The sequence below is a fragment of the Caenorhabditis remanei genome, chromosome III, assembly GCF_010183535.1.
Source record: "Caenorhabditis remanei strain PX506 chromosome III, whole genome shotgun sequence".
Classification (NCBI taxonomy): domain Eukaryota; kingdom Metazoa; phylum Nematoda; class Chromadorea; order Rhabditida; family Rhabditidae; genus Caenorhabditis; species Caenorhabditis remanei.
In genome coordinates, this window is record NC_071330.1 from 8,883,024 (window position 1) to 8,908,111 (window position 25,088).

The 25,088-nt window shown below is 35.4% G+C and overlaps 5 protein-coding genes across 5 annotated transcripts; 1 reads left to right on the top strand and 4 right to left on the bottom strand.

Moving 5' to 3' along the window:
- Positions 1-5,023: 5,023 nt before the first annotated feature.
- On the top strand, positions 5,024-6,559 carry GCK72_010136 (uncharacterized protein; the record flags this gene model as incomplete). Its single annotated transcript, XM_053727708.1, has 6 exons — positions 5,024-5,159; positions 5,208-5,512; positions 5,555-5,716; positions 5,765-6,061; positions 6,276-6,380; positions 6,446-6,559. The coding sequence occupies 6 exons, from the start codon at positions 5,024-5,026 to the stop codon at positions 6,557-6,559; spliced, it is 1,119 nt and encodes a 372-aa protein (XP_053587285.1).
- An 842-nt stretch (positions 6,560-7,401) lies between these two features.
- On the bottom strand, positions 7,402-11,417 carry GCK72_010137 (uncharacterized protein; the record flags this gene model as incomplete). Its single annotated transcript, XM_053727709.1, has 15 exons — positions 7,402-7,549; positions 7,601-7,731; positions 7,778-7,943; positions 8,060-8,284; positions 8,436-8,638; positions 8,686-9,255; positions 9,302-9,482; positions 9,531-9,727; positions 9,775-9,912; positions 9,961-10,110; positions 10,248-10,635; positions 10,698-10,911; positions 10,957-11,116; positions 11,169-11,226; positions 11,281-11,417. 15 exons carry the CDS (start codon positions 11,415-11,417, stop codon positions 7,402-7,404), a joined length of 3,066 nt encoding a protein of 1,021 aa, XP_053587286.1.
- A 4,702-nt stretch (positions 11,418-16,119) lies between these two features.
- GCK72_010138 (uncharacterized protein) lies at positions 16,120-16,928 on the bottom strand (the record flags this gene model as incomplete). The annotated part of the gene is made up of 3 exons (XM_003105986.2): positions 16,120-16,625; positions 16,680-16,857; positions 16,908-16,928. The coding sequence occupies 3 exons, from the start codon at positions 16,926-16,928 to the stop codon at positions 16,120-16,122; spliced, it is 705 nt and encodes a 234-aa protein (XP_003106034.2).
- A 2,125-nt stretch (positions 16,929-19,053) lies between these two features.
- GCK72_010139 (uncharacterized protein) lies at positions 19,054-21,009 on the bottom strand (the record flags this gene model as incomplete). Its single annotated transcript, XM_053727710.1, has 2 exons — positions 19,054-19,769; positions 20,568-21,009. The coding sequence occupies 2 exons, from the start codon at positions 21,007-21,009 to the stop codon at positions 19,054-19,056; spliced, it is 1,158 nt and encodes a 385-aa protein (XP_053587287.1).
- Positions 21,010-21,533: 524 nt separating this feature from the next.
- Positions 21,534-22,616, bottom strand: GCK72_010140 (uncharacterized protein; the record flags this gene model as incomplete). Its single annotated transcript, XM_003105906.2, has 2 exons — positions 21,534-22,329; positions 22,600-22,616. 2 exons carry the CDS (start codon positions 22,614-22,616, stop codon positions 21,534-21,536), a joined length of 813 nt encoding a protein of 270 aa, XP_003105954.2.
- Positions 22,617-25,088: the final 2,472 nt, after the last annotated feature.

The window sequence follows — 25,088 nt, forward strand, 5'->3', positions numbered from 1 at the left end:
TAAGTTTTTATTGCTAGCATTGATGATGAAAATAAAAAATGTGGAAAAATGAGCATTTTTGAGTCATTAAATGTTCGTTTTCAAATATTCTCGAATTTCTCGAAAAATTCCCGATTTTCCCGAAAAAAAAGTCGGGAAAAAAACCGGGAACCCGATTTCCCGAAAAAAAAATTTCGGGAAATTTTTTTGTTCCCGATTTTCCCGAAAAGTTTTTCCCGACCAAGCCTGGTTCGGAAACAGTGAACGTTCCCAGTAGAATAAAACGCTTGATATGACTTGGTTTTCTGATGAAATGTCGTCAGAATCAGCATCATTTCGTTGTTTCTGAATCGGAAATATCAGCTGATAAGGAGAACAATCACAAAAGAATTGACTGATTTTTGTTCATCGAGGTGGTATACTGCGTTCCTTAAGTATAGATAAAACTCCGCAGGTTCTTGTCCAAAACAAACCAGGAAACAGGGAGAGTGAGGATACTCGGAGAAGACCGCCCACAAAAAATTCAGAATTTTCCCTACGGTTGGCCTGAATCCGCTCAATACATCTGGATCATGAAGTCCAGTAGAATAACCTAGACTAGAAGCAGAACTCAAAGTTTTATACACTAGGAAATGTAAACTGGCTCTACCTTGAATGAGTCAAGGTTCGAACAAGCTCCGATTCAAGCTAGTTCTGAATAATACGGGAGAAATAGGATAAAAATATAATTATCAAAAATGTACTATTTGTAAGAATAATTTGTGCAAATGATGAGACAAGAAATCAGAATAAGATACTGTTCGAATAATCTGGTAATTTTGTAGGAAAATATCAAGATACTCTATTATTATAGATCACAGTAGGATGTTTCTCTTTGAGGAACAAACTCGAATACTCTCAAGATACATAGTTTTGTAAAACTGAATCATTTATGAATGAATCTGAGAATTTTCGAATTTCGAGATAATCGGGTAGATCTTCAAACATCATCATGAACTTCCCGTTCTTCTTCTTCCTTTCTTTCTTTCTCTTCTCCGGAAATAATCACTCATGTGCGATGCGCAAAACTTGTCTGGAAGAGAGAAAAATGGAGTAAATCGAGGGTTGTCAGATGAAGAAGAAGAGTTTTCAAATGTATCGAGGATTCTTTTTTCAAGAGTTTTAATTTCTCGAAACTTTAAACTTTTCAACCAGACGGACATTGCCACCTGGGATTTTAAAACGAAAGGTTCTTTTTACTTTTTACTTTTTGATTTTTATTCAATTATTTATGGAAACATGTCTCTTGGGATTCGTTCAGACTGCTTACACTTCTGTTCAAACCGTCTAGACTAATTAAACATCAAAAATTTATCATTACTTCAAGTGCGTCTTTCATCACCTTTATATCACTTTTCGTTTTATTTTCTTATACAAATTTTTCTGGTATTTTGGGTCTGTGTTTTTTTTTGAAAGCCAACTAGTACATCTACAGAACATTTGATTAAATTATAGAGGGAAGTATGTCTGACAGACTCTTTCAAGAGACCCTCAAAAACGTTTTCCGGGATTCGGAAAAAAGAATTTACAATTTTCTTTCGAAAATAACCTATTTTCATGTGGAAACCATCGATTACATATAATATTTTTGAGTGAAATGTTCTTTTCTAAAATATTTGTTCATTCAATAAAATGTTGTCTCACTCATCTAGTAGTGCAAAAATCTGAAAATTTTAGTAGGGTGACGTCATGTCTCTCCTATAAAAATGTGGGAGAGATCCGTTGAAAACTTATATTTTTCTCAATTCACATCGGAAAACTCGAAGAAAACATTAAATTTGTTTATTTTTTGACAAAGGAAACATTTTAAAAAGTGAAATCAGGTCACTCCCAGTAATCAGAACTGAATAAGAATAAAAAAATCTAAGAAAGGGCGGAGGAAAAGAAGAACACCTGTCACGAAAGAGGGTGGAAAAAACAAACCTCCCAGACAGAATTCTTGATAATTTTTCATGATTAACCAATATTTTTTTGATGTGCAAGAGAGTATAATTTTTCATATTGATTTATTTTATATTGCTATATTATATTTTTTTAATTCTAGATGCATCTGGTTTGATTGTATTTCGCGTTTCGATAGTTCTGAAACTTTATTGGAAATTATTTTATCTGAATTGGAAGCTAAGCTTTTAAATAAAAATCTATTTGTTTTCGTTCCACACCTTTTCTCGTTCTGAAATAATGTTAAGGATTACTGTATCATTTTCTTGTTGGTCTTCGGATTCATTTTATGAAAATTGACTTTACTAAGTGGGAATAATACTTTTTTGAAGGGCGGAATCTTGATTATAACAAAATGTGTGAGAACACTACGAACGTAAATAAATTTCTAATAAACTGTATTGCTTCACATGCTTGATCGATTATTCAAAAGATTTTGATTCGTTTAACAAGATTTAACATTCAAAAACTAGTTGAATCATGCACCATCCGTTTATAAATTCATTCCTCGAACAAATTTTATATCCAGCTTCACGAAAACTCTGAAATTCCTTATTTAACTAACACGTTTTCATATTTTCTTTCTTCTTCTCGCGTGCAAGAATTTCAGTCTTTTTCTTGTAATCAATTTCCTCTTCGAACATCTTTCTATTCATTTTTGGTTGTTTTTGCTTGTCCTCTAAATTCACCACTATTTTCAGTGTTATTTTTGTTTCACTTTCCCACCCATCCACACGCTTTCTTGTCATCTTTTGCCCCTTAACCGGCCAGAAAAAGTTCGCGACAATAGCTCATCTAATGAGATTTTCCTGAGTGAAAAGTAGAAGAAGGGGACAAAAAGAAAGATGAGAATAGAGAAAACCAAAAACAGAAAAAGCAAGGAAAACGAAGAATTGATGAAAAAGTTCAAGTCCCTTTCTCTATTTTTTCTGCGTTTTCTTATCCAAACGGATCCTGATTAATAGGTTTCTACAGCTTCCTTTTCTCCAGACAGAACGACTTTTCACCCATTTCCGGATTGAAATGGAAAATGGAGAAGAAGGAATCGTTTGGTACTTTTCGAAATTTTACTCTTTTCAGTTTTTTTTTAGTTTCAACTCTTTTCTCAATTATGGATACTTTATGAGTCTTGTGCCTTCATGACATCTGATCTACTTCTTTCTTTTTTCAGCTAATTTTTATTTAAACTCAGTTCGTTACTCAGATTTTCTGATCTGTTTATCAGAATGATTCTGCTCAATTAACTAATTAAAAATCAGAATGACTAAGTTTTGAGTCTCAAAGGATTCTATCAGACAGACACGTGACTTTTTAATTGTTTTCAGAGATTTTCAATGGAAACTTTGAGCCACAATCTTTCTGTTTTTCTTTTTTCTTTTCCTTCATTGTCGCTGATTCAGTTTTAGGTAGAAGGATACTAAAAAACTGAAAATGGAGTAACTGCTGTTAGATAAAATATAAACATTCTGAAATGTCTCTTCTCTTTAAATTATAATTGATCGTAATTGTCTCTAACAGAGGCCACCCAAACGTTTTCATTACCAAGAGCATAGAAATTTGTTTCTTTTTCCGTTTTTTGCTTCAGTTTTTCTTCTCTCTAAAAGATTAACGAACACATTTTTTCTCTCAAAGTCACTTTAGAACCTGCGACGTCTTCTTTTTCTTCTTCTTCTTCCTTCTGTTCACATCTCTCTTAATCAGGAAAAGAGGACACGCCCATTCACTTCGCAGCGCTCTTTCGTTGATTTTTTGAACCAAACTTCAGGAAAAAAGGAGAGTTCCAGTTTTCATTTAGACTTGAAATTGAAAGAAAAGCAACATATGAGAAGTTTGAATTCTTATTATTATTCTCTTCTCAAAAACATGTAATTAACTTTCGATCAGATCAATGTTTTCTCCTTTTTCTCTCTATTAACCTACAATTATAGAAAAGTTCCAAGAAGAGAAAAATATGCCTCAAGGCTTTTTCTGCTAAAGTAATCAAATTTTTTCTTATAAACTTCATTTTCCCTTTTAAAATATAAATGGACTATATATTCGGAAAAAGGTTCATCTAAATTGATCATCTGAATTCTTGTTCGTTTTACAATTAGCTGTTGATGACGAAAAGTAATTATCAATGGTGAAAACATGAACGAAAACATGTTATTATTGTTTTTCTAGCAACTATTTTAAGTTTTTGTGAATCATTGAAGAGTTCCAGTGAATACAATAGGTAACAGTTGGGAAGGAGTTTTGCAATTAAATGTTTTGTGTTCAACCAAAATAATTTTCGAATAGTTTTATGAGTTTCAGTAAACCAGAATCAACCTACTTGTTTGAATATACACTCGTAATAATCTCTGGTGAATTGGATAAGAGGAATTCATTGAGATCAGAATCATTGTGACGTTTGTGTATTAGATTGTTGTAATCTCTTGTTTTCTGAATAGTCTCGCTCTTTTTGTTGTTTAATTTATCGATTGAAAATGATTGTCACACAAAATGTTTCAGTAAGCTTTCTGAGCGAAATATAAGTGTACATGATCCGAAAGTGTGAAAATGTCGATTAGCTATTTCGAACCTTTTTGTGAATCATGTTATCAATACATTTCCCACTCAATCTCTGACCCTCTGATTCCAAAAAAAACTTTCAAAAAGATAAAGAGTCTGAAACACCATTCTCTTCTTCTGTGTGAGACCTCCAACCCATCGTCACTTCTCTTCTCAAAACGCGTTCCCTGATGAATAGGTCATTATCAATTATTCATATTTGTTGCATACCCTTTCTCTCTTCTTTTACCATTTTTTCTTCTCGTTCAAGATATGACCCAACTTGCCAAACTCGCGTTCTAATTGGAATTTCGCCCACATTTTCATTTTCATCCGACGATAAGACTTCATAAATTTGGTCGTTTTGGAATTCAAATGCTTGCAGAAAAAGTGTTCGTCCATTCTTTTTCTTGATCAATGCTCTTCATTCTTCTTCTTTTTCTCCAATCAACTTCTATTTTTCCCCAAACGAATACCCAGACATTCTGTCTAGATCATATTACTCATTTATCTATTTTTTTGCAGTTATATCATGATACCACCTCCACCCAACACATCTTCTCTTACGTGTACTCCAGAAGAAGAATCAGAAAATTATAAAGCCGTTGAAAATATGTTTGCAACTCTATATTTTTTCTTACCATTCAGTGCTCTTGGAGCGTTAATTGGTACGTTTGTTGGCTAGAAAGCTGCTCTAAAAACTCTAATTGTTTCAGCAAACGTGATCTACTTAATAGTAGTTACAGTAGGAATTCGAAAAGGAAAATTACCTTTGAAACGATATGCACTGACTATAAATCGCACATGTGCCGACATTTTCACAATAATCGTCGGAACTTATTTTTATATGAAACAGAAAATGGATAGATGTGATTCTCATATCTGTCTTCCGGTTGAAACTGATGTTTCTCGATATGTTCTTCAAGTTGTTTTTGTTCTCAACTATTGGTGTGTTAGTCTTTCGTATTCTGGTATTGCTGTACTCACCAACTATGCTGTCAGAGCTCCTTTGCAGTATAAGGTGAGACCACATTGAGAAGAATATCTTATTCGAATAATTCAGGTCAATCTGACATCAATGAAAGTTGCGAAATATATTTTGATCGGTTGGTTGGCACTACTGTTTTGTTTTTTACTTTGTGTCGTGCTGGTGCATCGAGGGGAATTGGATTATAATAGCAACTCAGTCATTCATTTGTTTCTTGATGATTTCGATTCTGACGAGGTGAGTGATAATCAAAACTGATAATATCTCAAATCAATCAAATTTAAGTATATCGGTGAATGGCTCGTTGATTTGTGCAATCATATTAAATCTCATCCTGGAACTCGAAGTCTCATTGTAACTATACTTCCACCTATATTTTTCTATCTGATATCTGTTGTCAGCTATGTTTTTATTATTCATTTGCTATTCTCTAGGAGAAAAGTATCTTCTTATCACCGTCATTGGGGTTCAATGCTCCGTCTTGGTATCCATCTCATTCTGTTTGCTGGTACTTGTGCTCTTACGGGGACTGCTTATCTCGGATCATTTTCTATTGGAGACTTCTGTGAACAACATCAAACGGTACGTTACCTGAAATCATTAGATTATGAAGAATTCTTTATTCTCTGATAACCTCGTAATGAGGCAGTCTCTTGTAACCGTTCCAGAAATGTCATTACCAGTTTTAATCGAGACTTTTAATGAATCTTACAGTCATTTTCAGCCGCTGAAGCAGTTGTGATATTCCGAAACCATTCAAATCAATACTTTAAACACTGTTCGACTTATTTTTCAGAACGAGCCAATGTGTCTTGAAGCAGTTGTCTCATACATGTGGAATACAGCAGCTGCTTTAATCGGATGGATATGTCGAATGGTGATTGATGCAACAGTTGATACGGTAGACATTGCGTGCTTCTTCATTATTTATTCCAAGGTTCAATTTCAACTATTTTCTGATTTCAGTTAAATGACGACGTGTTACGGAGAACGTTTTTCAACAGTATTCGACACCGCTTATCCTATGGTCCTACTAATACGGCTAATGATGTACGATGCACTCTTTTATGCAGTAGTTGATTCACTTGGAAGTCAGAATTTGTTTCGATTCATTTATTCGTTCTATTCTGAGATTCCTATCATCAACTACCGTATAAAAGCCACCTGCTTACACATAACCAACTAACTTTTTATTTTTCTTTCAGACAAAATTAATATTGAATCAAATAGAGGTATGATGATATGACTGCTTTACCAATTCATTGCACTCTTTTATATCACAAGCGCGTTCATCGTTGTTCACTTCCCAATTATATTGCATGTTGGCTATGTTTGGAGTGATTTTTAATCTACGCCCAAACTCAAATTTGAGAATTTTTGACACAAAATTCCCAGTTCCTTGTGACAAACTTGTCAAATTACTTAATTTTCAGATATCATGCCATAAAACATCGACTGGTCCTCCGAGAAAAACAGAAAGTGTTCAAATGGAGTCCTTGATCAAAAAAGTGCCATCAAGAAACAGGAGACTCAAAATAACTGCTTCAAAAAACGCGACGATTCTAGAAGAAAGTATTGCATGAATTATGTACATCTTTTTCTGCCTTGTTTTTATATTGGATTGAAAAATTGTTGTTGAATTTATACATTTCCAGCTCAAATGTTTAGAGAATAAAAAGATCGAAAGTGAAATTAAAAAACAATGAAATCATAAAAATTTGAATAAAACCTATCGTACGTTAGTAATACAGTTTCAGAAGTTTTTATACCCGATAGTTGAAAAGGAGTGAAAATGAGTGGAGACTGACATATGCATACAGAATCTTTTCTAGAGTTACAAAATCTATTCGATTCAGATTTTAACAACTCACGACCAAAGATTCAAGGGAATGGATAACACTCTTTTGAAAGAGAATAGTATATCATTTTTCAACGTTAAATTCAACATGACTATGAGATGCAGGACTTTTCACTTCAACCATTCCATTTATCAATCGATCGAATTTCTCATTCATTTCTTTTCTCAACGTTTCCATCAGCTCAACTGTAGTTAAGTTCTCTTGAGATGCTCTGAAAGTTGAAAATGTTTTCAGATTCAATTGATAATAGGTCAAGTAATACCTTAAAACACCTCTAGGTGGTTTGACAACCGACGTCTCCAAAATTGTTCCATTAATCGGAAAACTCATGGAAGTATCCGTTTTACGAAGTGCACTGTGTGGAGGCTGAGCGAACACGGGAAGTAGTTTAGGCTGGAAAAAATGAGTAAAATTTAGTTGTGGGTTTCCGAAAGTTTACAGTAAAATTCGATTGAAATGTTTCCGACAAAGGTCTGTCTGGCAGTTTCGAATCAGCTTCACTTGCTCTTCTTTTTTGATTTTTTCGAACAGGAGCCTCTTCACTGATGATACCGGGAAGCGTTGAATTGACTGGAGGTGTGTAAAGAACTGATGATTTCCGAGATCTGAAATTTATGAATCTCGAAGAATACACCTCAAGAATAATGCAGATAAAGACACTAAACTAGAAGCAAAACTGAGGAAAAAGAGTAGAAGTAGAAGAAAGTACTTTAGGAAAAACCTCGTTTCATCTGCCTCTTCATCGGTTGAACTCGTCTCATCACTCTTCTCATCTTCTTCTGATTCTTCTGCAACTGACGGACGTGTCTTTGGTAATCTCATACTTCCACCGTATACTCGAGCTCTTGAATTCGTGCTCATTGTCCGCATTATGTCTCTTTTCACTGCGTCAATATGAGATGAACTACGAACGATTTCTCGCCGACGGTCATCTCGAAGCTCATATCTGAAATTTAAATTTTAAGATTCTTTTTGAGCAGCTGACGTTTCACATATGTTTCTTATCATAAGATTTATGACAATCTTGGGAAAATTTGGTGGTTTTGAGTCAGCCACAGCTCTAAATCCAATTGGGAGCTTTCGAGTATTTTACCCACCTTAAACTGCTGATATCCTGCTTTATTTCATGTAAATCATCCTCATTGACTCCATCCATTTTCATTTCTTTCTTTGTTTGATGAATGAATCTTGCCACGAGACGCTGAATTATATCTGCATAAGTCAGAGGAACTTTTGCTGTTTCATCATCTTGCCCTCCTGATTTTTCCATTTCATTTCGTTTCCGAGAGTATCCGGGACGCTGAAATTAAAATGAGTTGTTTACTTCAGATAAGTTTAATTTTTTACCCGAATAGTAGCTCTATTCCTGTTCTTCTGATAAGTATATTTTCCAAGTAACCATCTCACGGAATTCAACAAAAAGTTCGCAAAGTTGACGAGTGATTTTGGAGTTATAATAATATTAAATGGAGGTGGAAGACTCGATCCTTCATCGAAATGAGCCATCCACAGTTTTGTTCGATGAAACTTCCATTCCAAATCGGCATGATCGTTGATGATTTGAAAAGAATGCGACATCATGGCAATCAGCATATTCAGCAGTACAATTATAGATGTACAATGATACATGATAAACATTCCTTGTCCAACCCATTGTGTTATCTTATGATTTTCGATTACATCCGTGTCTTCTGGCTTTGTAATAGAGAATAGAGACCAGAGAAGTGTTAAATATGAATCAGCAATCGAGGAGAATACATTTGAACTCTGTTTACACGTGGCACCAGGTAAACATACATCTGTATTCGGGTCATAATACCAATAGAGTTGAGCAAGTCCAATCGAGAAAGAACTGATGATCAGGACAAATATGAAACAGAATTTGGCAACATCAACCAGCATACAGCCAAGAGAAATCTGAAATTTGCTCTATGAAATTTTTGAAAATATGTTGGTTCCTCACCTGAAGAGGTCCCAAATAAGGATTTGTTTGGAAGAGATAAATGATTCGAGCAAAGGAAAAAACATTTCCAACAGCAAACAGTGCTTCAGCGACTAACATTGGTTCTTCCGATGACCAATGTGTACGAACTGTGTATCGATATGGATCCTCACGATATGTGAATATGTAATACGCGCTTAGTCTGAAGTTTTCAATTTTCAGAATTAGAAACGACTGTGTGAATTGGTACCTGATTGAAATAGTACATAAATAGAGACAAATCATAAGAAAATCAAGCCAATTCCACCATTGTCTCATGTATCTCTTGAATCCTTCTTCCCATAATTGTTTGATTTCTGACCACAACATTCCGATGACCCATGTGAAAACAAGTGATTCCACCCATGTTGCAGGCGGTCCACGATCCGAAGCTCGCGTTACTCCGCCCTCAAAACATGAAGATCATCATCAGAAGATATTTGACTTCAACTCACTCTTTCTCCTTTTTCATATCGATAATCTTCAAATGTTGCCCATGTTAGTAATCCTAGAAATGTTGCGAAAGAGATGGAATAGTAGAAGAACTTCATGAATGGAGATCGAACCAGTTTACCCAATCGACTTCTTGGCATCTGGAATGTACAATTATTAGAAAAGAGAAAACGAAAAAAGATGTTTACCAGAATATACAAAAGACAGAAAATAGGCCAAAAGATGAGTAGAAAAGCGTAGAGAAAGAAGCTAGCCCATGTTCCACTTTGTTGGCGATACGGGATGCCTTCATACCAGATTGAGGTTAGAAGTTGTTGGCAATGAGGATGCGAGACAAACTGAAACAATTATGTGAGTCAGCTGTTAGTTGTTAAAATCTATTTCGTCAAGTTCGAACTATTTCCATGAATAATCGTTCACCTCTGTCGCTTAAATATTAATCAGATCAGCTGAACATCTGCACTAATCATCTTACCGCTTTTTGTTCATATTTGATTGCCAGTTTCAGTCTTGACAATGATAGTTTACTCTCCCAAACATCAATATTTTCTTCTTTATTGTTTCCATCTTTATTTAGAATTGCAATAACTTCTTCTGAACTTCGACATTGACTCAAAAGATCACATGAATATTGTTTGCATTGTTCCGATAATTGCAGGTAAGTTTCTTTGAACTCGTGTTCTTCGAACGCCAATTTTTGTAGATCCCATGAAAGTTTGAATGCTTCATTGATTGGATCAGAACTTGTTAAGGACATATACGCAGGACTTGCAAGTGCACGATATGTGTTTATCCGTTTCAGAGAGTACTGAAGTGAATCATAAAGACGTTCACGATCACACGTCTCGCAAATACACATGTGGCTGAAAATAGAAACGATTGCCAACCGAAGAATCAAAAAAGTGTGGAACTTCTAGAAACTAACTTGTGTGGCGGATCAATCTTCGCATCTTTTCGAATCAACATTTGTAAAATTTCAAATTGATTCAGCTGTGCAGCCAGTATAACCGGTGAAATATCACTTGAATACTCTGCACTCGCAGCTTCAGATGGATCTAGAGCCTGAGTCCAACCCTCTCCAAGCATTTCTTTTGTGATATTGGGATGATTAACGAGCACTTCAACAAGTCGATACACACCTGAATATTAAGATTTGGAAACCATCACCCTAACAGTTTGAATACCTTCTCGTATTGCACACAACAATGCATTTCCAATTCGAATATCTGGCTGTTGAAGAAGTAATTCAACAACTTCCATATTCTCATTATCAACTGCTATTTCCAGTGCTGTTCGACCCATTGAATCAAGGCAGTTCACATTCAATCGACGTTCTCCATCGTGCTGAAATAACAAATTAATTGAAATATCTGGAAGTCAACATTTAGAATCTTACATAGTCCAAAAACTCTTGTAATGTTGGTTTATTTCCTAGTTCAGCTGCCTCCAGAAACCTGAATAATTTGGAAATTACAGATGTATTCTTTCTCCGGTTGTAGAATGCTTACCTTCTTTCCTCGGGACTAATCATATCATTTGTTCTGATATGAACTGCCGCAGGTGGTGGCATATTCTGAAGATTTCTGTTTCTTGGTCGTGGTGATGGAGCACAACGAGAGAATCGACGTCCTTGTGCCGACAACATCCTTCAAATTTAAACTGATTTATTCCATTTCCTTCACTCTTTTTTTTCTTGGTCCACTTGAAAAAGTTTCTTTTGAATTTTTCTAGTTTGATGGAGAACAAAATGCTTCTTCTCTCAATAAAACCGAATCGTTTGGGTTGGTTTGTAAACAAAAAAAGAAAGCAAGACTGAAGTCACCGCTAAACATTTGATGGCCAATTGGATAGAAATAAAGTTTTTGTGCTGCTGTTATATCCTGTTATCCCATTTGTCTATTACACATCTGACGTAGTTCAGAGCCCCCGCAAATATATATATTCTGCTGAATTCAGAAGAAGTCAGTACTCGAAAAACTTATTAACTCAAGTGGGGAGGTCTAGTCCGTTTTTAAGAAAGAGAGCAAGAAGTACGCGCACCGGACGCCATCCTCCATTCCAATCATTTCTTCCTCTTCGTCGTCGACGTCTTCTTTATCTTGATTTGATGGACTACAGCTTTTGATGTAATTGAAGAATATGAGCTGAACAGTTCCACTCTTGCAAAATCACAAAAATTGAAAAAGAGATATACAGAGAGAAGGAATAAAACGTGTAGATGCCCCTTCAGTAGACAAATTCTCTTCAACAGATGATGATGATTGAGAAGAAAAAGAAATGAGAAAATTGAATGGAAAAACAAAAACAGATGTGTTTTGTGTTGACTACGGGGGATGAAACTTTCAAATGACATTTTGACAACTTTCGAACCAGAATCTTCATTATTTTGTCAGTTTTTGACAAAGTGAGCATACAGAGTGAAAGGGAAAAGTTTGTGGTTTCAATGAAATACGGGATTTTGAAGTCAAGGATCGTAAACTTTCTGGTCGCTTCTAAGTTTCTTAACAGAACTCTCTATAGCTATAGTTAAAATAACCTTCTTGTTTTATATGTGGAGTGTGAACTTGGGAAAATCATGGATTTTGTATAGTTTCTATAAAAACCATCAGTTTGTGAGTAGAATTCTTAACCGAATTCTGATTGTTCTCGGAGTTCAAACTGAGAACTTTTCATTTTGCCAATTTCTAAATCTTTTTTTTTAAACCGTCAGCGAACCGAAGTGCAAAATCAACTTTTATGAGCCACTCACCTATGAAATTTCCAATATAAATGTAGAGAATATTCAAAAGCAATACTGAGATTCAGAATGCGAAAACGCCAGAACGCTTATAAATCTCAAGAAAAAAGTGAAAAGCGGGAAAAGACCTCCCAAAGGACCTGTCATATTCCTGAAAGTTCAAAAACATGGGACACGTGTCGGGTCTTTGAGCTGTGATCTCATCGGTGACCGGCGGGAATTTTGGAACAATTGTTTGTCTGGAGGAGTGATAATAGAAGTTTGGTCAGTTAAATAAACATTTCTTTGAACAAAAGATGGATGGGAGCAACACTCAAAAAGTTTCAATTTCACAGATCTTTGAAATCTCGTTCATGAAAACTAGTTCTCTGTCTAATGGTGACATAAGTTATTTGTAAGATTGAGGGAAAGTCATAAGCTTTATTTTAAAAACAGAGACTCTGGATTTTGCTTCCGAATATTCTTCAAAAATGAACGACACATTTCACAAGTTTACAGAGTTTTGCAGAGACAGCTCCATGGAAACAAAAGCAAATTTAGTAGACGAGGAAACGGGAAAAAAGATGAAAAGACATAGGAAGATTCTAGTAAAATGCCCTAAGGGTTGAGGGAGGGAATCTCCAGAAATCAGTGAGTGTGAAGATGATGATGGAGAAGAAAAAAGTGGGAAAAAGATGGAGGAACCACGGCGGTTGAATAAGAAGAATGATAGAAAGAGAAGAAAAACAGAAGAAGGAAAAGAAGAAGATGTCGCCCGAATTTGACGAGATGAGCCCGATTCTCTCTTGTCAAAAACGAGGAGACTTTTGATATCGAACACGAATAGACTCCGCCCAATTTTCCGGAGGTTTTCTCTTTTTTGATTCTCGTTTCTCTTGAAGACGTTGTTGAAAAACGTTGAAAATAGAATAGCTCTTGTCCGTGGCACGTCGTTTCGTAGGCATCACCCGGTAATCTTATTCAAGACTGAGAAGATGAAAGAGAAGATGTCATAAGTCGTTTTTCTTTTTCTTTTTTACACCATTGACTTCTGAATCATCCTGAGTTTGGGTACATTTGGAACCGCCTGTTTGAACATTTTTGGAGAAAACTACGGAGAACTAGCAAAAATATGAAGAGATTGATATCCCTCGAGACCAGTTATGCACTCACTTGAATCATATTTCAGCGCAAAGAGCACATTTTTCATAGGATGGGAACTCAAACTTTTCTCTTTTTTTTCTTGCGGACGTGTCATTTTTGGACAAAGTGCAGGGATCACTTTTTGTCTGCAGCTTACTATCAGACAACGGAGATGTTTGAGAATGTTGGAGTAAAACGGAGATGTTTGAGAATGTTGGAGTGTGTAAGTCTCAAAACTGAGTTCTGATAGGTGATACATGGTAGATTACCGAACTAGGCATGTCACCATTTCGAAGGAAAATCGCTGGTGTTTTTTAACAAAATACTTTTTATTGAAGATAGTAATAATTTTCGAGTTTTTGAACTTTTGAAACAAAAATATTTCATACCTGTACTGTTGATAACTATGTGTTTATGAGATGTTCAAACCAAGATTAGTAATATTATTGATCACTCTTTTGAACCAGGAATGAATAATTCATGTTTCATATGATTTTCACTTTTAGAGGATTCAGTGAATATGATTTTCTGGAACGTACCGAGAGTGAACCAAATCAACTTGAGCTCGATAAACCGACCCATTTTATAAGTAAATCCCACAAAAAAGAAATAAAAAACTTACGACTCTGTGTCGAGATACTGATACGAATTTTTGTGATTCATCGTCGTCTTCTTGTCTCAACAAACTCCTTTTTCGATGCCTTTTCCCTCGACAAATTTGTCGTCATTTAATTTTGGTGCCGCCTAAATTTCTTAAATCTGTGGACTACTACGATGCAGAAAGAAGAAGAAAACGCGGAGTGAATCAAATAAAAAAGAGAATGAGCTTCCCGTCACAACTTGATAATTTCAGAAATAATCAATCTGATTTCTAAAGAATCGATAAATGAAAAAAAACAAGAAGATTCTGAGATTCTCTGTTTTCTTAGTTTATTTTACTCAAAAAACAAGTATGAAGACCATTTTCTGGTAGAATGTCTCCAGGGATTCTAAAAAAAAACTTCAGAAGTAAAGAGAAAAGAAAGAAGAAAAAGAGACGACGGCGATTTCATTGGGACTGAAAACGAAAAAAGAGACAAGGAATGCCGCAGATATGAGATGGTTCCCACGGCAAAACGATTCGAAAGAAATTAGATACTTTTCCAAAATTGCGTGACATTTTGAAGAGATTCGACAATAGAATTGTTGTGGATGGAAAAAAAACGAATGTTAGTTGGAAGTTAGGACGTATTTTCTGATTATGATTCGGTTGGATTTCCTGTGAAAAACCAATCTTTAGGTACCTAAAGCCTCCCAGTGGGTATAATAAAAAGAGGCAGAGGGTCTTTGCAAAGAACATTAAAATATAAGAAGGGCGGAGTTTTTCTCTATCATAAAATCCAAAAGAAAATTGTAATGAAGTTCTGGAGGTTTTGTTCTTCAGACCCAAAAAGTAGAAGTAGATATTTCAAAGACAGCCTTATTCCTGTAAAAAAGGAACAACTCTTTCACGGGTTGCTTCGATTCTCAGTTTAACTTCCCAAAACATGGAAATTCCTTTGAAAACATATGTCAACTTCACTGATCTCTGGTTTTTTTGAATTTTTTACAAACAATTGAGACCTGGATGAAGTAAATGAATTTATTAATAAGGGAAAAAAGCATGAAAACAAAGTAACTGCATTAAAAACCCCACAATAAGCAATAATCTAATTATAATACATCCGTCATGCAGGTCTAAAACTATTGTAGTGATAGTTATTTCATCTGGTTAGTAGTGAGCTAGAAATTTTCAAAAATTAGAAGTGCTCTGCCCTGATCTTCGTCAAAAGATCAATTCAATATTTTCCAAACTATTGAAAGATTATCACATTCAGTAAGAGTGAAACTTCCCAAACATTAGAAAGTAATGACATGAGTGACACGATGGTAACATAAAATAGATGCATATATACATAAATAAACTACATAAATAAACAAAAGAATAACTTAGATTGAAAACAAAATAGAACTAAGTGGACGGAAAGTACTTCTTCTCCAGATCATCTGCTCTCTTCTTCGCAGCCTTCTCTCCAACATTTCTTCCTGAACTTCTGCAGCTCCAACGTCATTCTGCAGCTCCAACGTCAGATTACTCTTACTGCTTTATAAAACTTTTGCAAGACCATTCTTAGAATACGGGACGGTTGTTTCCAACCCAACTGATATGAAAACAGTGAAATCCATAGAAGCGGTGCAAAATAATTTCACTAGAAGAGTAATGTTTAGAGTGGCACGTAAAAGAATTCTTAATACGGACCCAGAGTACCGAAGTGCTGCTGACCGCCTTATTGACTACAACCTTCAAACTCTTAAAGATCGGCGGGAACACTTTGACGTTAAATTTTTCCAAAAACTTCTACTGGGTAAAATTGCAATCGACCACAACAATTACTTTAGTTACTCTCCCACAAAAACCAGGCGTGGCCACTCCTACCGATGGAAGAAATCAAAAACTAAAATAGGCAGATTATTTTTTACAAACAGAGTGCTGAATAAAATAGTAAATCAAAAGCCCTAGAAGAAACACGGATTCTGACATTTCTGAACTTGACTTCTGACTTCCCCTCCTCTTTTTATTGTATTTTTTATTTTTTTTGTATTCTATTTTCAATTGATTAACCTTCACGTATCGAGCATGCGTGAATAAATAATAATAATAATAATAACTACCAACGTCTCGTTCCAGTTCATAATCTCTCCGCAACTCGGGAGCCAACTTCAACACTTTGGAGTACATTATTCCATCGCTATTTCCATGATAATCACCAAGTTTCATCGATTTCCTTTTGCGTTGAGTTCTCTGTTTTGGTGTTCCAGTTGGCCGTTTTGTCAAACGAAATTTCTTGATCTTCGAAGCAGAAGGAATCGGAAGTTTAGATGGAGATAAGCCATTATTCTTTGATCTTTTCCTATCACATTGAATAGTTGGCTGAGAATGAAAATCAAGGGAAGCTGAGTGAGATGGTGAAGAAGCTGTAGATATGCACTATATTGTTGAAAATTATAAAACATTTTCTCAAAGGCTACCTTGATTCGGTTCTGAATGAGAACGCTGGATCAACCCTGTTGTTTTTTGAGTTTTTGATGATTGATGCACTTTTGAAGGTACAGTTGAAGTTGATATTAGACTTGGATCGTCTTTTGAGATTTGTTGGAGGAATGATGATGAATGTTGACTATCATCATTCTCAGAACCGCAGCAAACCTACAAAAAATTATTCAAACTTTGGTTTTTATTTAATTCCAATTTCTTACCATATCCCGATTTTTAGTCATTTTGATATAGCTATAAAATAATTGAATTCATGTAAATAAACATAAAATAACAGATACTTTGAATGAAGAATTTTTGGAAAACTTCTGAGTTAAAAATTGAAAGACAAAATTAATATTCATTCATAAAAAATTAAATATCTACTACAAATAGTGACATAAAAACTGATTTTAAAAAATTAGGTACAATCTGAAAACATTAATTTTCCATTGGGTTAACTTTTCAGATTTTTAGATTACCGCTATCAAATTCCAAATTTTTTAGCTGTCAAATTTCCCCACTCAATGATTTCCACAATTTCAACATGTCAGATGTTCAGGAAGCCGGCCTTAGAAACGGTTTTGCAATTCTAATATGAGTCGGTTTTAATTTTCACCACAACTTTGTCAGTTGTGGTGAAATTTTTAATGATTTTTTTCGTTCACTTAAATAGTGAATAACTTTACTGATAATGTATGAATTATTTACTAATTTAATATAAAGATTATTATTAAGTTTCTTAATAATTGTCAGAAAGTAATTTTCTGATTTCGCTTCTCTATCTCCCGAAAATGAGAAAAAAACTCAATTTCACTGTACAAAGTAAGAGAGAGAAGGATGTCGGAGGAGACGCAGACAACGAGAGGACAGCGATTGGCGCAATTGTCGATCAAATCTCCACGCCTCCAAAAGATGTACTCCTAATGTCTCCCTCCTACCCGTACCTCCTAAAGAAAAGTGAGAAGGGGGAGGGGGCTTATGACAAAAGAGAGGAGAAAAGTAGGTCACCAACCGGAGTCAAGAAATTATGAAAAAATGGGGATTCTCGAGTTTCCGCTCCCTTTTATACCGGTCCGCGGTGGGTGGGCGGAGCTTGCTAACCTAGCATACTCTGTCTGCGTTTAACGTTCCGATAAAACAATCTTGTTACAACGAGATGGAGAACACTCGTTGCATCACTGGTTGCGGCATCACTGGTTGGTTGATTGACAGTTTTGCATCTAAGGTTTGCACCCTCCAGGAACCCTTCTCTCTTGTTCTGGTTTCAATCTCAGTTGGTGGCTACTCGGATTGCGAAATCCTTTGGTTTCGTAAATGAAGAGAAGAGACGGAAATTAGAATAGTGAGGGAACAATGAGACATCAGATGAGAGGGCATTACAACGCTATTTTTCGATCAAATTCAGCCGATTTTTTGTGAGACGGGAATGTATGTGTCTCTTTGTGCATCTACCCACGAAGAAAAATTGTACAATTTAATGCATTTTTTTGCAAATTAATTCTATTTACGAATGCAAATAATCTGCTGTTTTGTACAGTAAGAAATTGCACTGAAAAACTTGTCGGTGCAAAATATCGCAAGCTGAAAATTCAATGCGTCTTTAATTTTTGTGTGGGCGTTTTTTGTGTGGATTTACAGGCGACGTGGATTTACGGGCGGCCACACAAAAATTAAAGGCGCATTGAATTTTCAGCTTGCGATATTTTGCACCGACAAGTTTTTCAATGCAATTTCTTACTGTACAAAACAGCAGATTAATGCATTTATTTGCATTCGTGAATAGAATTAATTTGCAAAAAAATGCATTAAATGGTACAGTTTTTCTTCGTGGGTAGATGAATTGAAGAATTTCGCTGTACGTTTTGGGCTCCGCCCCTTTTGTCTAATCAGTCGATAATGATCAAAAAATCAACTTTTCCATTTTTGAAGATACAGGGGAAATCTTTTCAGATATCAGTTTTTGACATGTTTTGAGCAGATTGGAAACTCGATTTCTATTGATAGAATTCTGACAAATCAGAACTTTAGAACTGGCATTTCGGATTCCAACTCCTCTGCCAACTCTCTGACGTCACATTTTCCTAACTTTAAACTACTTTGGAACACAGAAAACTTAGTAAATTCCGACGAGATTTCTGAATCTTGTTTGCTGATTTGTTTTCCATAACGATTGTTTTGACGATTGTTTTCCATGACGATTCATAACGATTGATTTGTTTTCCAAACGTTCAGTGTCCCATTCGAAAGAGAAGTAAGTTTTTATTGAATTGAGCTAAGCAATCTGAGTTTAAATCTTGGCAAGTGGAGAAAACTGAAAATTGAAAAAAAAAAGAGACAAAACTGAAGTGTACAAAAGGAAAGAAATAATTATTTTCGTCCATACTGATAAACAGATGGAGAATATTGAGCATTATTTGATGGTTGCTGAGCACTATATCCTCCTTGTTGAGTTTGATAACAACAGGTTGAGCTGACTTGGGAACAACAAGAGATTGAGTCAGCTGAATATTGAGGTGATGGAGTACTGCTTCCGTACTGTTGTTGAGAACTTGGATTGTACATGAGTTGATTATTGTATCCAGTTGATCCCATTTGTTGATTAGTGTTGTATTGTTGTTGTTGGTTGTTACCGTACTGTTGTTGTTGATTGTTGTTGTACTGTTGGGGCTGTTGTTGAGTGCTGCTCGCATACATGAAAGTACTCGTTTGGGTATTTTGTGGATTGTTGTACATCATCTGGTTCTGATATTCTTGGTTACCATATCCTTGAGTTGTTTGAGTGTTGTACATTCCTTGATTTGATTGATCTCTCAATACTTGATTCGAGTTTTGAGGGAATCCAGCATTTACTCCCAGAACGGAATTATATTGAGCAGTTGATGGAACTCTTTGATAATAATACGGAGAGTTCTGATTGGTTGTGTCATATGCAACAAAGTTCTGGTTTCCTTGTTGTTGTTGAGTGTTTCCATATGAAGTTGATGGGTTTCTGTATACGGTTGAAGTCGACGTGGATGATGGATTGTAGTATTGGTTCGAATATCCATAAGTTGAGGTTGGAGAATATGTGGTCGAAGTGGAACCTGGAATGAAACTTTGAGTAGTTTTTCGAGTATCTTGTGGAAAATGAATTTCCTCCGAGTTTCTGGTTTTACTAGAATACGAATATCAAGGTTTTCAACAGGCTGATCTCCAGACATCACAAACTTATGGAGTAATTCACACTTTATTGTCTTTTCTCGGACGTAATTTGCAGCATTCGAATTTTGAAAGTCGGCACCGTAAACACGTTTCAAAACGACTCTAACTTAAGTGAATTTTTTAAATAGTAGTAAACTACAAAAAAGGACCTTTGAAAGCGTTTTTGTCATATAAGAACTGCAAAAGCGAACACCTGACTGGGAATTTCATTTGTCTGGTTGAAAATTGCTTATCCCAGGAAACTATATACAATAAGGTAATTCTACGACAGTAAAATGTTTGTCAATCTTCAAAATCAAAATCCGAATCGCACTTTTTTTCATTTACTTTCGAGTTGTCGCAGGCCCATTGGTTGCACTATTTTTCGTTTTTCTTTTTCAGAAATATAGTATTTTCGAGCGTTCTGTTTCATGCAATTTCATTTTCATTCATTCATTTATTAATCAAGCAGAGGATGAAATAGAGAACACATTGGGAATATAGAAACAAGGGTTTTATACAGTGAATATTATATGAAAATGTTCAAAAATCAATCGAGGGATGAAGTTCTTATCAGGTGAAAATTTCGGGCAAGGGGTGTAAAACAGCAGTGATTTGTTCATTTTTTTTTTGCTTGTCATCGTTTTAAAATTTGATTTGGCCGAAATCAAAATGGCGTCTGAATCGACAAGTAGTGCAACCGTTACTGTATTGTGGGGAAGAAGCGGATGGTTGATAGAGAGTTGGATAATTGGTTGAGCCAGTTTGATACATAGCTTGACCATTTGATGAGTAAGAAGTGGTACTACCGTATTGCTGTTGTTGTTGTTGTTGTGGATTGTATTGTTGATTGTTGTATTGCTGTTGATTATACTGACCGGTTGGAGATGTTGTTGATCCAGATGATCCATTCATTCCTTGTTGAGCTGGAGTCTCTGGTGGAGGTGATGGAGCACCTCCAATCGAATCGAAGAATGCCTTGTTCAATGCTTGAGTTTCGGCAATTCGTTGTGGGTCAGTGTATCGATCGCCTTGATAATCGGGAAGATATCCTGGTTGATTGCTTGAAGAGCTACCAGTTGAGTCGCGTTGAACTGAGTTTGAATTGTATGATGATCCAGATGTAGTACCTGAGAATAACATTCAAAAAGAGGGAACAAACAGGATTTTTTCACAAGGAGAGCATTCATCTTTCATAAATTTTTCGAACTGATATGATAATCTTGATAACACTTTTCAGAAAAAATCTAAGTGTTGATGCTACACAAACTATCAGAAAAGAATCTATTTTTGATTGGGAATCAAGAGTGATTTGAAAACTCTCATACATCCTGCTCTAAAGGTGTATTTTTTAAATAAATAGAGATGTTGATATTTTGAAATGTTAGCAGATATGAGTTTGTTTGGACAATGTAATTAGTAATATTTATTGCGTATTCATTTGTTTTGTGAATGATGAGGTGAATGGCAAGTGAGTGATCGTATAAGTTATATATTATTGAATAATTTCAGTTCAAATACATTCAATTGAAATATGGATCAATGAAATGTATTTGGCCCATAGATATCAAAAAGGTGAGCGGAAAAGTGACATATTTACAGATAAAAGTTTAGAAAGTAGGTGATTTGTGATTGAATCGAATTAATCTTATTATCAAATGGGATAGTTAGTGCTTGATTGCATCTATTTTCTCCATATTCTTCAACTGAAGGTCTTCTGAATCTTCTTCTGGATCCACGAATTCCAGTCGAAAATCTTTTTGAATATATCTCGGATCATCTCTTGTTAATGCTTCAATAATTGCTCTTGTGGCTTCAGATTCAAAGAAACTCGGCTCATTCCCTTGTGTTGACTGATAAATAGTTCCATCTGCATTTGGTTCCAAAGAGAACTGAACGAATTCAAGGGTTGGGGAACTTTTCGTTGTTGTATTTGAGTCATCTCCATGAACTTCAACGAATATTGTCGGTTCTCGATGCTTTGGATCTTCTGGATCAGCGAACACAACAGGAATTGGTCGATTTTTGAATGTGTGATGATATTGTGGTTCTTGTTGATTGTTGGATGGAACGTGAAGAGGTAACGAATCCATTTGGGGAGTTAGAATTGGATCAGAAGATGAGAAAGAGGCGGAAGGGGACTGTGTAAGTGAATCAAAGAATGCTTGATTCAAACGGAGTGTCTCTTGACGTCGTGCATCTGAAGTGAATGCATCTGGTCGATAAGTGTTAGGGAGAAAGCCAGGAACTTGGTGAGAATTGAATTCTTGACGTTTATGTCGTCGTTGGTGGTGAGAGTTATCTGTGTTGATTTTGTTAATTGATTGTTGATAAGTATGAGGTAATGACGTTATGACTCTCAGAAATTTAAAATGATTCTCACCATAATTTGAGTTGGAATTGCAGGATGTGCATGAAGATGTCAATTGAGCAATTGACAATGCTACCAATGAGGTGAACACTCTGAAAAACAAAGTTTTATTTTAAGATTATCAGTGTGAATTTCTCAAGATGTTTTTCTATTTGATTCTCGATAATTCTGAAGAATTGAAAGGTTTAAAGTCGTAACTGAAATGGTTACCTGTAGAGAATAAGATTTTGGAAAAGGGAAAGCAATTTTAGCTTGATAACTCAAAAAGCAAAACAAGACTATGGTGTTCCAGGATTCATATCTACAGTACTACAACTCAGCTGCTAAGAAAAATAATTATGAAAAAAGAGAGTAAAACTTACAAAACTCGGAGCATCATTTCGTTTTGAAAGGAAGTATGTGTAGAGATCTCACAACTTAGACTTTCTCTCCACTATCTTGTCTATTTTATACTCAATACTTTCCACCCAAAGAGGGCGTGCCGTCGATCTCTTTTCCTCACTAAAAGACACACATTGCTCCACAAAATAATAGGTAAACAGAGGTATTCTCTCCTCTTCTAATTCTCTTCATCCATCTTTTCCTCCCAGTTTTTTGTGCTCTGATCTGGCAAAAGAAATGATCCCGCCCTCTCGTTTCTTACTTTTGCCCATTGAATTCTTCCAATGAAAGGCCAACTTTTTCACACATGTTCGGTAAAAGATGACACGTGTAAAAGATCTAGTCTAGATGATATATATCTATCTGAATCCCCATTTCTCTCCCACCGGAAATCCGATACCAATCTTCCGAGACACAAATTTCGACGCCGGAAAGAGAGAAGGACCGGAGAATACTCTTGAGAGGGTGTCGCAAAAAAGTTTGATTGAATTGAATCGGAGGAGAGAAAGAATAAAAGAAGAAGGAATATCTGGAAGAGAAAAGAACATGATGTTTAGTGTGATATTAGGAAAAGGGAAAAGAGGTTGAAGAGGACGGAAGGGTCACATTGTCTCGGATTTCTTTTTGATCTTTTGTGCAGAATGGAATGTTTCAAAGCGAGAGAAACAGATCTGGTTTATATTAGGAATCATCAGAAGAAACCATACCAACTACATTCTTTTTGATTGTCTCTTTTCAGGCGTCATGGTTTCTTGAGGTATCTACTTGAATGCAAGGCGTTTCTTCTTATTTCAACCCATTTCTATATTCTATATACTAAATTTGTTTTAGCTTCTTTTTTCTTTTTTCAAAGTTACTCCCAATTTTTTTCGATTTCTTTTCATTTTCGAAATTCCCACAATCTCGAAAACTGTTTGAAGTACTCTCGGTTACTTGTGCGTAGTGATAGGACACTTGTGGTCGAGAAGACACGGATATTTTTAGCGTTTTTTGTGACTTACTAAAAGAAAGGTTGTTTACTTGAATTCCTTGTAAAATTCATTCAATTTACAGATGAAGACGAGATCCACGGTTGCCTCACTACAATCCAAAAATGGGAGTTTCTCTGAAAATTTGAACTATGGTTCTGTATGGTGTTCGTTTCGAAACTATCTATAACTTCAAAGAACGATTTGTAGTGGAAAGCAGAGTTGTTGGGAAGTAAACTCGGAAGTTAGACGGAAGTGAGTTTTATTTCGACAATATGAAACGAACTTCAAAAATATGAAGTTAATATGTTGTATTGATGGTTTTACTACCCTTCGAGCATAAAAAATTCCGAAATTTTTCTTATCCCCTACCAGTAGACCTGAAAAAGTCTTCACTTCCGACTTCCGACTTCCGGGTTTCAAATTCGGCTGCTTTTTCGGGTCTACTGGTAGGGGATAAGAAAAATTTCATAATTTTTTATGCTCGAAGGGTAGTAAAACCATCAATACAACATATTAACTTCATATTTTGAAGTTCGTTTCATATTGTCGAAATAAAACTCACTTCCGTCTAACTTCCGAGTTTACTTTCCAACAACTCTGGTGGAAAGCTAACAAGTGGCAATATTCAAATTTCCGATAACTTTGAAATAGCCAGCGCTGATTTCCTAACTATCCAGACAGCATTTTTTTTTGGGTCGGGACTAAGAGCACCTAATTCTGACCAGTTAATTTAGACATAATTCATTTATCATTCACACGAATCAGATGCCTCAACTGTATCATTTCATTCATCAAACATCCTGTTCACCAAAAAGTTGAAACAGAACTCTCTGTCTACGGAGCTCTTCTTCTTTTTTCTTATTCTTCTTCAGAGTATTCTTCAATGTATGCTCGACTACCTCGATAGGAGTAGCTCCGTAAACATTCAATCATTTGTTCAATTCAATTTTCCAATGACCAACAACAATAACCTATCCTTTGTATTCTTCCGACCAGTTCACCATCACTGTCTCCATCGAAATCATCGAATCACTCTCCTCTTTTTTATTTGCTCATCTCTTTATTTTTTCATTCAGTTTTTCCGGTCCGTTCACATAATCCGCTCTTCTTTTCACACCTTTTCTCATACGTGTGGATTCTCTTGCCACGTCATCTTTCAATTCGAAAACAAAAAATTATTGAGTACCAGTTTGTGTTACTGTTTACATTCTCAGTATTTTGAGTGTTTTCACAAATTATATTATTGGAAAAAAGACAAAAATTTTCAAGTATTTTTGGATATCTAGAGAAGAGTGAGGTAAAGCAAACGAACACTTTTTTTTGCTGATATTTTTATTTATTGTCAACATAAGTGCCCTTGCTCACATTCCTTTCCGTACTTCTACGGGGCACTGTGAGCAACAAAAAAGTAAATAAAAAAAGGATAGAAAGTAGGAAAGAGGAGATGTGGTTACTGAGAGGTAAATCACAATTTTAGAGTAAGAGCAGATAAACAAAAT